Source organism: Rhyacophila brunnea, unplaced genomic scaffold, assembly GCF_057557595.1.
Source record: "Rhyacophila brunnea isolate RB1 unplaced genomic scaffold, BYU_Rbru_1.0 scaffold_18, whole genome shotgun sequence".
NCBI classification, from domain to species: Eukaryota; Metazoa; Arthropoda; class Insecta; order Trichoptera; family Rhyacophilidae; genus Rhyacophila; species Rhyacophila brunnea.
Window position 1 is genome coordinate 18,467,948 of NW_028232837.1, and position 14,404 is coordinate 18,482,351.

At 32.9% G+C, this 14,404-nt stretch overlaps 1 protein-coding gene across 1 annotated transcript; it reads right to left on the reverse strand.

Annotated features, from left to right (window-relative positions):
- Positions 1-2,770: 2,770 nt before the first annotated feature.
- ATP6AP2 (ATPase H(+)-transporting accessory protein 2) lies at positions 2,771-12,811 on the reverse strand. Its single transcript, XM_085945109.1, has 8 exons — positions 12,717-12,811; positions 12,426-12,553; positions 10,405-10,503; positions 9,119-9,265; positions 8,007-8,147; positions 5,668-5,797; positions 5,392-5,525; positions 2,771-4,811 (listed from the first exon to the last, which is right to left on the reverse strand). Exons 1-8 carry the CDS (start codon positions 12,769-12,771, stop codon positions 4,623-4,625), a joined length of 1,023 nt encoding a protein of 340 aa, XP_085801235.1. The 5' UTR covers positions 12,772-12,811; the 3' UTR covers positions 2,771-4,622.
- Positions 12,812-14,404: the final 1,593 nt, after the last annotated feature.

A 14,404-nucleotide genomic window follows, 5' to 3' on the forward strand; every position in this document is an offset into this window, starting at 1 on the left:
GCTGGCTGTGAAAGATGTCTTGTTGAAAACCATTCGTCTACCCGCATTGGGTATTGCTAATTTGAATTCGGCCAGGGCCTATGAAACCACCTTGCAAAACCCTGGAAAATTCTTTATAGCGCAAGGCGGTGGTGATTCTGATGAATATTTCGTCGTATTCGTTGGAAACTGAGAACTGCGATTTATCGCCGAGTTTTCCCGTGGTAAAAGCGATGTCGCGTAGGACTGATATTCTGAGCATAATAAATGCTCAGTATATTATACTTATCCTAACTTATATGACTGCAATCACTGGACCTGAAAGGCATGAATCATCATTACAATATGTCAACGTTTATTATTTTGATTCTTTTTATTACATCAATCATCATCATTATTATGGCACACAACTCTTGGTGGGTCTTGGCTTCCTTCAAACACTTCCTTCATCCTGGACGAGCCAACGCCGACAGTCTCCAATTGTTTTGACCGGGTATTTTAAATCTCCCGTGGCACAGTCCAGCCATCTCAATTTCGGCCGTTTCATCTGCCGTAACAATATTTTCTTGATAAATTCCTCTTGATTTAGAACATTCCACATGGTAACTTTTTGATGTAGCATAAGCATTCGTGGCACCCATCTTGCGCTTACCTTTGACATCCTAAGATTTTCGTGTATAATTCTGTAAATTACTTTTTTGGATAGATTGAACCTTTCTGCGATTTCGATTAGTTTTAGCCGACCATTTTCCATAAGGGTATCTGCGATTTTTAATACCATTTCACGTTTAGTGACGTCACTTGGCCTTCCACAACGGTCATCATCTTCTAATGACTCCCTACCTTGTTTAAATAAACGTGCTCATTTGTAAATCATGGTTTTACCACAAGAGTGCAATAAACCAATTTCATTTCGTTTTGGATGGTTTCCACACTTATTCCCTGTTTAGTGAGGAATTTAATTACTGCACGGACGTCAATATTTGACATTTAAATTATCAGACTTTCATTTGTTCTTTTGAATATTCGAAGCGATTTAATGGAACAATCAACTTGAAATTGCGCAAGTATACCTACCTAAAAAGGATTACTTAACAATAAAAAAATATTTTTACTTGCTACTTTCACACCACAGTTCATCACAGTCATGTGCAAAACCACCGAAAAGCATTTTCTCAAAGTCTCAATAGGATGGCTAATTGTGGTGCATAATAAATAAAATGTTTCTGCAAACATATATTAATTTATTCTGCATGACAGGGCATCATAAAATTTGCTAAACCGTAAAAGTACCTACTACATTAGAAAAAAAGCAATTTGTCCCATAAGTTATATTATTATAATTAGGCAGGACGAATGTGATTGCTGTTACAGTTCTGATTCTCGACTGCAAATACAAACTCATTAGTGGCACAGGTGTCCATATGGACACATCAATTTTGTTGTTGGTGTGACATTAATTTTTATTTGTTTTAAATATTGTTATAATTAATAGCGTAAATAAAATTTTCATATCATTTTTAAGTTTTGAGATAATGGCCGTGTCGATATGGACACGCGTGACACTTATGTTATCAATTTTTTTTTTTTTGGATTGTATGGTTTATTATTAGAATTATTATAAAGTATGATAGTTTTCAACACACATTACACGCAAGCTAATATTGCATTTTCTTCACTGCGTTCTGATTTCAGATGTTTTTTTTTTTCTTTCAAAAAATCAGTCACAGCGTCGCTTTTTTCTATTTTTTTGAATAAAATAATTTAAACATTAAATCGTATATCTGCTACAACCATTGATTTTGATGCCTAATACATTGCTTTTTAGCATTCGGCGCCGCTTCAACTCTCTTTTTTTTTGTCAAAACTTCACGCTAATATGGTGTAAAAAAATTTAACAAAACTAAGTTTTCAACACGAATACTAAATAATATGGGGACAAAAGGACAGGGGTTAGATATAATTAGCAAGTTATTTCTTCTTCCACCCTGTCACGTCCCAACATTGGGGCATAGGGCAAGCACAAGTTGGCGCCACTTCCCTCATTCTATTGCCAACTCCTGCGCCTCCCGCCATGTCAGACCTGCAGCACGTAGGTCGCTTTTGTAGCACCGCTGCAGGGTGAGGGAGGGCCGGCCACGGCGACGAAGGGTACGAAGTGCCGCACTCTTTGGCAGCATCCGGAATACGTGTCCCAGCCACGTAAATCGTGTCTTCGTGATAACTTCAATCACCGAAGGCTGTTGTGTCTGCTCACGAACTCGGGTGTTTGTAACGCGGTCATACCAATGTACCCCTAAGATTCGGAGCATGTTATTTAAATGTGGTAATTAAATAGTAATTAAATGCTCCGCTGTGAAGAAGTTGATTCAATTCTCAAGCTATCAAAAATGCTACTTTATATAATATTTAGTCGACACTGATGCAATGATCGAAGAAAAGTCCTTATCTATGTGATGACACATTTACGATATGTTTTTCACAGTCTGTCTTACATTATTTAAAATGTATCATAATCTCGATTTAACTCATTCTGAGATCAAAATCACACCTATCAATTTAATGAGCAAACATACCTCTTAACGTAAAACCTTTGTCCACATATTATGTTTTTTGAAAACTTGTTTTCATTTATTTTTTTATAAAAATGATTCTGATTGCCAATTGGTTAATTCATATTATCACATATTAGAAGCATAAGAATAGCATAAAATCTTGTAATATTAGGATACTATACCTATCAGATTCCAAATTGGGAAGTTAGCACATATTATATAAATAAAACACAGGATAGAAGTAACATGGGAATGTATTCGTTTGAAATATTTACATAGATCCTATGAACAAATAATAATAATATACATTGGTACATACAATATTATTTATTTAAAAACAAAATCTTATTCAAATGAAATCTTAAATCAGCAATATGCACTTGGCTAATCCATACACACGCATGTATACACACATTTAAAACTCAATTTAAATGACATAGATACTAGAGACCGACAATAACTTGAAGTGCGGCGCTAATTAGTTAGCAGTACTCACATCGCGACACCAGCGCCAAAATCACGCCGCAAGTTATAGTTGTTGATCTACATGACATGTTGGATCATCTTTTTAATAAATTAAAAAAACTGCATTTAACTAGATGTTACTAAATAAATTGGAACGACGGATAACGGAACAACATTGATTGATTTTTATAATGTAAGAATAAGATCCACAGAAGAATATTACATAATATGTTCTCCAAATGTTTCATTATCTACAGTTTGGGGACAGTTTATTTAATAATGATACTTTTTGATTCACTTTTTTGTTACATCGCAACCAAGATAAATTACTTATTAACAATAATATGAATGATTTCAAACAAATGATCTATATTCTAGTACATACAGTTTGATCGTTATATTATAGTGATGCAATTTTTAGTAGTTCAAAATGCGATGCATATTGCCATTAAATAATAAATAGATAAAAATAAAAATGACGAGGTGTCGCAAACACATTCACAGAAAACCTTTTCGAAAATAATCACAATACCCATACACTCGAACAAAAACAAAAAAATATACATTAAAACTGTTTACAATATTATTATTTACAAACTATACAACATAAATTCGGACACATGCCCAATCTCTCAAAATATTTAGTAATATAATACTTCTTTTCATTTGTGTGGGATAGCTGTTACATACTTTAAAATTACTTTCGACGGCACAACTTTCAAGTAACAAAGGTACACACACGATCATAATGAAATTTAATCTAATTCAATCATTATTTTATTAACATTTACTCGTCGATGAATCAATATTAAATGTTGTTGACCAAGTATTTTTTTTTATAATATGAAACAGAAAATTCATTTAAACCCATTTTGATTTTACAGAGTAACAATTTAATGCGATGTTTTAATCTCCATTAGTAATTCATGTTCTATCACTCAAATAAATATTTATATATTTTTAGTTAAGACTCGTTCAACGATTCTCAACACATTCAGTTAACATACATTAGCTTACTTTGCAAACCTTCCAAGTCCAAGTTAACAAAACTTTTTAATATCAAATATATACAATTCCAGATTATTTTTTTCGTAAATAGGTAACTATTTTTAAATCAGTAAAGTGGTAAAGCATGCAAATTTAGCGCAGAAACTGTGGTTTTGAAATTTTGATTGTAGTCACCGGAATGCGATACTGTAATTCCGGTGAGTGCACCCAAATAAAATTTTAAATCGTTTGTAATGTTGATGATGACAAAAATGTGACACACCTTCACGTTATGATTTTTTTGGTATGACCTGCCAATAAACGCATTTTACGTTAAAATTAATTTGTGGATCATTTATATTATTGTTTTTTAAACAGTAAAAACATTGGACAAAAAAAGTTTGAAAAACAGGCTCAAAAGAAAGATTTTCCAATTCACAAAGAAAATTTAATAACGCTAACTAAGTACAGACATGATATATTATGTTGAATAACAATAAATTTTAAGGATACAATTTTACACTATATAACTGTTTATATTTTATAATTTATTAGTAATAATGTATGTAGGAAGTTTCTTCCTAAAACATGGAGTTGAAATTTCCTTTGTAAATTGGAAATGATATTTAGTACACTTTAATTCTCCTTCTTCATACGGTTGCTGGTCATGCGGTAAATGATGGAATCTCTTCCGGGATCCATCTCCGCGATGGAGTAAGTGATGGCGATCAAAGAGAAGATGAAGACGACAGAAAACCAGAAGAGGATATTGAATATGACCGGATAGTTACTGGTGTATGTGTCGGCCAGATTCAAATCTTCGAGCTGGAAGAATAATTAGGTTTGATTAACTCATTAAATCAATAATAAAGCTATAGGCGCTATCCGCCGTAAGAAATCAGATAACTAAATCGGACATGCTGCCTCTGTCTTTTGAGATATTATATAACATTGCATCTACGTATTTCTGACGTATGTAATATCCATTAATCAATCAATCATGTAATTCAAGTGTTTTTCTTAATTGATGCCATCATACGAACACTACAAATAATAAACAAAAAAGTTAAAATTAAAATACCACTGCCGCTAGTCAAATGTTATATCGTATTGTCAAATATTGATATTAGAACCACTATACCCAACTATACCCAACAATCCTTGCGTATAATTCATAATACCTACAATGGTTGAAGTCATTTTAAAATACTGTCAACAGACAACTGAAATCTTTATAATGATTCAAGGTGTGAGAGAAGTACTCCAAATTTCTCACATGACAGTATTTTTGAGATTACTAATAGTGTATGTTTCGAAGTTTTTTCCATGTTATGTATTTCAATGAAAATACTTGGCATTCTATAAAAATTGTATATATGCTTAAGATAAATCAATAAAAGATTACTTTAATTTCTCCAGGTGTCTCCAGCAAACTACGTGCCCTGCGAGTGTGGGAAGCGTCGCTGGAAACTACTGCGACTAGAACATCTCCATCATATGCAGATTTGAATGCTTCCTTCAGTTTGTTGAGTGCCTCACCTAAACAGATAATAAAAAGACAATTAATTCTCTAATCTTCCCGATGATATATTTTTAAATATTCTATTTGGTATTCTATTACCTTATTTTACAAAAAATATTATTAATCAAAAGAAATCTATAATGAATTCAGAACTCGTACCCAAGAGCACTTTAGCTTCCTTGGCTGCGGCAGAATCTGCTCCATGGAAATCAGAGAGAGCGTGAAGAGATCGGAATTGGAACCAGTAGAAGTCAACAATGTTGTCAGCGACGAGGACACCATTCGCCACCTGTTTAAATAAACAAACTGTCAAGTTTCGGACATGTACAAATCAATCTGCTGTCTTACATTAAATTCTAACGTCGAAGTGTCGGTCAACCATGAATGATTGAGCAGAATCAAAAATATTGAAGTGTTTTATACTCTGAGTGATACATCACTACCGCCATCTATGGCAACGATTCCTGAGAAATATGCCAATTGCGACTACGGTATGTAAAAAGCATTAGTATCCATCATGACACTATTAACTGTTATGGAACATGCCTGTCGGCCAGTGGCGTGCGGTCTATAATGCTTTAGAAGTGGGGCATCCTCAGAATTAATCGATAAAGTACAATCCAATATAAAATGATGTATGTATTTATTGTGCAAATTTACAGTAAAGTTTACTTTTTCTAAAGTTTCTATGTTATTTGTTCTATGTTTTGCTATAGCCGTAGCTGTCTTATTGAGATTAAAAAATAATTATTCGTGGACCATTCATTAATAAGAACATTAACCCTTTATAGGGCAAAGGCCGAAAACGGTTTATTTATCGACCACCTCATTTATGAGCTATAAGTCATACACTAAATATGGAAATATCAACCTTAGTGCGTCAAGACGTTGTCGAGAACGTTCTCTGGCTATGAAATAAACCATCTAATATGAAGTGTATGTCAATCGCTCGCAAAACACTATTTCGACGATTGGTCGATGTATCAGCCATTGCGCGTTTACGGTCGCGACTCGACGAATTCGCGAGTGACACTTGACTTTGCAAGTCATTTTGTTCCCATTTATATTGTATTGTGAAAAAAGGTATGTACATAAGTATTTAATGTGCAGTTATTTATCGATTTACATTATATTTTTTACAAATAGATTGTGATAGAGTACTTGTTTCATCATTCTATTGCCAAGCGAGAAGTACGTAACCTCAAATTTGCAATTCGCACAGCTGACTTCTAGAATTATTTTAAAAATAAAAAAGCGGCTTAGGCAGCTGTGTATAGTTATGTTTTATTGTGAATATAGTATAATATCATAAATATATTTTAGTTTTACTCAAAATATTTGGGATCGGAAAAGTTTTCAAAATATCCGCGAAGAAATGGTGTTTTTTTGTTAGTTGTGACATCAATTGAATGCTAAAGTACTAAATTACTATCAATATCGCAACTTTCATGGGTTTGTATTGTATTATATTTGACTGTAGAAGTAACATCATCATCATCTGGGGTCTATCCACTGCTGGATGAAGGCCCCCCCCCCATCATACTCCACTTTTCTCGGTCATTTCGTAATATGGTAATGTTTTAGGTCGGTAGGTACTGATAATATGTTTTATTTTTGTTTCAGTTCATGAGTAAATCTAAGAAAAAGAGCTGTCGATGTGCTTATTGTAGTATGGCTAGAGAGCCAAAACGCATATCTTATTTTTGTAAGCAATGTAACGTACCGCTTTGCATACTACGTTTTGAAAAGTATTACGTAAATGGGTGTAAAAAAATAAAAAATGAATTGTAACTTTTCTTATGATTAAATAAATAATATGTACAACCATTATTTATTTGTTTTATTTGAAAAAAATATATCAAAAATCAAAAAAAAAACACCTGAATGGGCACTGGTTGATAAAAAAAACCATCATAAATTATAGTTTTTCCAAATTTCTGATAGATATTTTTTATTTTTATATTGAAATTGTCTTAAGATATTAAATATCTGATGCAAAATGATAAGAGATCGGTTTGAAATGAAGAAAAAAAAACCTATAAAGGGTTAACTTGATATTGATTGGTATCAAATATTTGATTATTATCAAATTTTGATAGGTACACAAGTCGTAAAACTTATGAGCATCTACCAGAATTTTATATAAATAAATACCTATGACATGATTGTATTTCTAATTTACTTATCCACCTATTTTCTTCTGTCTTTCCCTTATTTTCCGATGGTATTTATTGTGTATTATTTAGACATAAATTTGATCTTGATACAATACGGCTATCTGATTCCGATACAATAGCTCACGATGAACTGTAATATGACCAACTGCAACTTACAAATTTCCGGATACGAGAAGATATATGGCTTATAAAAATCCCAGCCATTTCGCATATAAGTCTGTGCCAACTAGATAGACTGTGTCAGTACATATATAGAAGTTGTGCACTATTCAATGGTAAAACTAACATTTGTAATACAAAACAAAACAACATATTATTTACCTTATGAGTAATACCCTTAAGAGTTTCTAATTCTTGCATAAACTGGTAGTCCTCATCGTTGATGCTTGGTTTGAGGGCAGTAAGAGATGTTTTTCCAACCTTAGCCTTCACGTCTCCAAAAATGCTCTTGTACTCATTAACCTTAAAAACAAAACAAGAGTCAGCGTTTTCTTCATTGATTTTTATAGCCCATAAATGATGTGACCAATTACTAGTATTCTGCGGTAATTTCGTTATCTTGAGGACTGGATTGAACCTGAGATTTCAACTAAGAAGGAAGAAGATAGATAACTTAATCAACAGAGAATATATGAAACTCCCCTGGAACTTTCACGGTTATTTCAATTGGTTCGTACTTGGGTTGTGATAGTGTGGTCTTTTTTCTCCTTCCTTCCTCAGGCAGGAGCATGAAGTGTCGCGGGACGAAGGTGAAGAGAAAATACATGTTGACGACAGAAATTCCAACAAGGATATATTTGCAACATTCGTGTTGACTTGTCATAGCAAATACTCTATCTCTGGTATGATTGATAGGAATTAAAAGCTTTCTTTTCTGTTTCTCCTCCTCACAATACTTCTATATTTGAAATAATGCTCTTCGTCTGCTTCCGCAAAGGTTTAAGCATTTTAATGATAATAAAACTCCACGCTATATCAAACACACACTGAATTACAGGTGCGGAGAATGTATTAACGATGAAAGTAAATGGGAGGGCAGGTTTAAGTTCCAGAAATAACCGTAGTAACGTAGAAGACTCAATATGAAAGGTGCACTGTACATGAGTGTAATTTACTGACATATGTTGTAATGGGTTAATTTCATTTACTCTTATTGCAACCAAAACAAATTTTTATAAATAGTGAGATTTAACTTGCATTGTTTCCAGTTACAAGGAGATAGCAGCAAATGATCTTCAGTCCATATGATGAATGTAATGAACAAATTGGTGATATTATAACACTATCTTTACTGCAACAAATATCTTCTATGCAATGACAAATTGCATCAAGTTAGATGCACGGGATCCTACAATGCAAGAGCTGTTGTAACACTCGCAATACGGATTGGGAATAAAATTTCTATACATATTGTGTTAAATCAAATGACTCACGGCTGCATGTCCCTCTGACAAGTTAATGTTCACTAGTTTATTGCCGCCTTCAGGAAAACGTTGGGTGATGCGTCGGTTCAGAGACTCCCATGTGTTCCACTCGTTTTCATCAGTCACCAGAGGATATTTGTGTCCTTTCAAGTGAGCCTAATTGATAAAAACAAAAGTTATACATTTTAATTAACGATTTGGAAACATTAATCCAACCAAAATTTTAAAATTAACACTTTTAAGAGAATCTTCTTCTCAATGTGCAATTTTTTATTGGCAAAGTCCAAGTTTAATTTTTTTTTATTTTATTAAAAGATAGTAATAAAACAGTAAAACCACATAATCAACTAATAAAATAATGAATGCTTATGATAGATGAAACACCGTGCCTTGGCTATAGCCTTAGTATAGTATTTCAAGTTAGGAATATCAATATAGTAGTATGTAATTTTGTTTTTGACCCATGATAGATGGCAGCACTTAAATTAATTACGGAAAACCACTCACTTCATACCATAGTAGAATTCCAAAAGTCAATTCAGCAACATCTAAAATATAAATTGGTAGGTATTCCAAAAATATGAATAAGCTAAAATTCAGTTAAAAACTTTTTTCTATTTGATATATGATTTTAATGCTGGCTCACAACCTCCGTTCAAACATACGTAAAACACATGTGGGATCTTCACTCCAGTCACAGCCGATGCCTACCATACATTGACAAATGCTGTGCTACAAATCCAATGTTTATAACTAAAAGTGCTGATGATATGTTCAAAGGACTAAAACCGCTGTCAACATTGACATATATCTTATTTCTTCTGAATATAACTTGCTTTATTATAGTAAATGACCTTTTTGAATTTAAATACCATGCTGTAGACATCTTGAATTAAAAATTTATTATCTACATACACAATATATTTTTTTAATAATTAAATAGATAAGAATTTGAAAATAGTTCTATCATTACGAAACATGTCAAGGCCCACTATAGTCAGGCTGTTACATGAAACTGTAAACTTCGATGATAGTGCTAGCTATTGCTCATACTTCGAATGCAATATGGTAAACTGTTTGTAGAAAATGAAGATTGTCACATACTGAAATAGTTAAATAAAATATTGAACAAAATATGAAATAAAAAATCTTAATTTATTGCGAACATATTGCATTTGAAGATAATCAATAACTAAGCACTGCCATCGTAATTCCCAATTCAGTGCCACGGCCTACATATAGTCGACCTTGGATACTATTCTGTAAAATTTATATGAAAAAAAAATGAAAAAAACCTTTGTGCCAAGAGATGAAACTCCATCGATGAAGACAGCAACCACTGCTTCAGGAGAGCCGAACGGATCATTGATGACCAAGCCGGGCCAATCGGATCCCTGAAAAGCACCACAGTGTTGGATTATAGCAACATTGAATGTTTATTATATCTCATAAATATGCCAAAATGTCAGTGTGAAATAAACATCCATACTCAAGTAGTGACCGAATATCCGCCTACCCAATGGCTCAGGCAAATGGCTAACCCAATAAGAAGTCTGTATGGTCACAACTCAAAGAAGATTCATATGCTTCGCTAGGAATGAAAATAGTAAGTATTTACCTTCTAAATAACAAACTCCGAAATGTTGTAAGTAGATTACTTACTTCCTGACTGTTTTATGACTACTATATTTACATAATATGTATAGGTTTGCCATTATATCAAGGCTGCGGATGGCTAAAAATCCCCCTGTTCTTTCACATTCATATTTATGGCCCCAACCTAAGAGTAATAATATTAAGAGAGTGGCTATTTTTCAGCAAAATGAAGCCGTATTTCTTGCGTATAAGGCACAGTAGAACCTCAATTTTATTATAATTAACTTAACTGTGAAACGTTATACCATCATGTTACTTCCCAGTACGGCTACCAAATTTAAACACAACATAGTTAACCATATTTTCTACTAAATTAACTAAAAATAACTACCACTAATTTTATATTTAATACAATAAATTTCGGGAACACGTGATCGCACTTTTTAAATGAATGTAATCATTCAAATGAATATTTACCGGTGACGTTTTACGATGTGATATTACGGAGATATAAGCGTGCCGAATGCTTTTTTACTCGCACTTATGGTTCGTTTTTATTAAGGCCTTGGTTCCAACCCATGTTCTGTCCTTTATATTACATACAGCATCATGAAATGTTGGGTTGTAAAATAATGAATTTAGTCAATTTGCAAATCTAAAATTACCTTCAAATCAATTGCATGCGGTAGAAAAATAGGTAATTTTAGAGTACAGTACTCTCTCAGTAATCCACCACCCCAAAAACCAGACAAGTGTCCAATTAGTGAAAGCGGCGGATTATAGTGCATACATACAAAATATGATAAAAATTAAAACTGGTATTTTGTAAAAATAGTTTTTTTGAGAAATTTGTACTAGCAAATTACGGTTTATTTATAATCAAAACTAAGTATTTACTAAATTATTTATAAACTAATTTTATTAACTAAATAATAAACAGTAAATCACTTGACACAACCAGTTGTTCAGTGAGGCAAATATTCTTGAATGGCTTAGGATTCCTGGCTTTCCTTATGACCAAAAGCTTCATTTTGCGTGTCCCGGTTGCATTGGAGCACGGCATAATTGTGATGCGGTCCTTGAGCACTTTCCTCCCTGGTACATTACTTTCTTCGTGATGAACATACGTTCTACGAAGGAGAAGTTTCCAAAATAAACCTGTCTCATCTACGTTGTATACTTGTACGTGGCGGACTACTGAATTTGACAACCAAATAACGGCGGATTATAGTAGTTGTCGGATAATCGAGCGGCGGATTACTGAGAGTGTACTATATCGTTTTTGTGATCGAAGCCTTTTGAGACCAAAAACCAAATCAAAACGTAACAAAACCTACTGTAACTAAAAATAAGTAGGTTGTGTTCGGTATTGGGTTGTTTATCAGTAGGTTGTGTTAGGTTTTGGTTTGGTTTTTTGTCTCAAAACACCTTAACCAAAATGACAATATGGAGTACTATAATATTACCGAAAAATAACCTACATTTTATTAAATATCACAAGCAAGACAGATCAGCTTATGTTTGAAAAAATGATTTAGAATCTAGATGAGACCAACCTTCATGTTTGTTAATGGCCTTAAAACAATCTCTCGTGACTTTAGTCATCAATAAAGGATTATTAAATATGTTAATGACATGAATAATGTGACAACTATATTTATGTCAGGATCCTAATGGACCAACAAGTAAAATAAAAATCAATAGGTAGGTGTTTACTTACATGTTCAACAGAAAATCCAAGAGCCGCAGAAAACACCTCCTTCACGAGGCTCTCTTTCAGGTGGTCATGTCCATTGAATTTCAAAGAGTCTGGACTGTATAAGATATCTAATTCTCCAGTCCCCAGACCTAAAATGAATGATACAGTCTGGATAAAAATAACCAGGGGTAGGGCAATTTATACATAGAAATGAAGTAAAGAGACACTGGTGTGGTGATCGGGGTGGCTAAGCAGATGGGTTTTAAACCAATGTCATCTAATAAAATGTTCAATCTCAATCAGGATACTCACTATTTCCGAAAACTGCGGCTAAGCAGCAAAAAATCCCAACAGTGAGCACAGCCATTTTCACGATAAAGTCATATGACTTTTGTAATGTCAGTGTTGCTGTTGCTGTTGCATTACCAACTCACATGACCACAATTTTTGCAACAGATAAAAATTTCTAATTAGCATCATACACTAACTTATGGCCATTTGGAAGTACGTTATTTTAAAAAGGAAAAAACATATTTTTAAGACTACCTATCTACTCTAAAAATTATGATACGGTCCTTTAACTCAGAATTACAATAATATAAATACGTTTGCCAACTCTATACAGCGATACTTTTTATTCATACGAATATAATTTTATTTATAATAAGAATACATCTGTATGTATATTTTTCACCTCTACTAATTACGACGAAAATATTTTAAGTTGTTTTCATTTATTTATTTTTCAATTGACTGTGCGTTTATTAAACATAATATTACTATTAGGTACCATACTATATAATTATATATTAACTCAAAATATCTTTATCAATACATAATTTTATTAAACAAGTCAATAAAATAATATTAACCTTGTGAGAGATTTAATCAAACAGGTTGGAGTTGTGGGGAAAAATATTAAATGTATCACTTGAAAATAAAGCAGTCAAAAATTAAGGTACTAAGAAGATAATTAGTATAAGTGAAAGGATTACCGACAACTGTGTCCATACACAATGTGCAGTGAAAATCGGCCGTGCATCGGAATGCCAGGAGCAAACTAAATAAAACCATAAATGTTTCATAAATAAATCTGTGGAAATACGTAAAATACCTAATACTTTATACCTATGACGAGTTTCGTCCATTTAAATCTCAGTTTGCATTTTAATCTTCAACACTTACTAATGACTTAGTTTTTATAAAACAAATTGATTTAAATTAAATTTAACAATATTTACATAATATTAAATGTTATTTTTTTAGGTTTCAGTATTAAATGTTATGTAGGTAGGTATCTATCTCTTTTAAATCATTACTACATTAACCAACACAGAAAAACTGTTCAATTTTGGGTAAATAAGTATCTACGTATCTATCGATCTATGTATTTGCCTGACATTTTTTTAGTTTCATATAATAAGTAGTCAATACTGACACTTTTTACTTAGCCATTCGTTGTGGTAGACAAGTCATGCCGGTAGGCAACCCTCTATTTAAAAATAATTTTATAAAACTCAAATTACATTGATAGATTCTCAGGTTAACCGTCTGGCCCGGCTGTCTGCCACGATCGCCCCCGATCATGCACCTTTTGAGTCATTCCCTGGAGTGGTGACCGAATTGGAACAATTTCTATTTTTGGGCACGACCGCGGCGAAGATTACCGAGAGCGTAGGGAAATATCTGAATTCATGCTGTTTCTGAATTCTGTTTTTAAGTTAACGAACTTCCATGAGTGTCCTGTCTTACGTTTGACATAACAATACAAATTTGACGTTTACATGGTGAAGGCTGCCTTATAATCATTATTTTAACAGACGATAAACAAAACAAAAATACTACCTTAATAAATACAATCAGTAACTCGTTACTACTTGTCTAAATTTCATTTGTTGCTTTTCTTAGAATTGTTCACACTTGCAACTGAGCATATACCTAGGTAAGTACCTACTTATTATGAACCAATTAAATCAAACGTCAATACGATTGAGTTGGTA

Bases quoted from the DNA above. Each gene is read 5' to 3' on its own strand.
- ATP6AP2 (XM_085945109.1), bottom strand. From the start codon at position 12,771: ATGGCTGTGCTCACTGTTGGGATTTTTTGCTGCTTAGCCGCAGTTTTC. The intron at 12,554-12,716 runs GTGAGTATCCTG...CATTCATTTTAG, and splicing joins AGCCGCAGTTTTCGGAAATA to GTCTGGGGACTGGAGAATTA. The intron at 5,798-8,006 runs GTAAATAATATG...TTATTTAAACAG, and splicing joins TTAAGGGTATTACTCATAAG to GTGGCGAATGGTGTCCTCGT.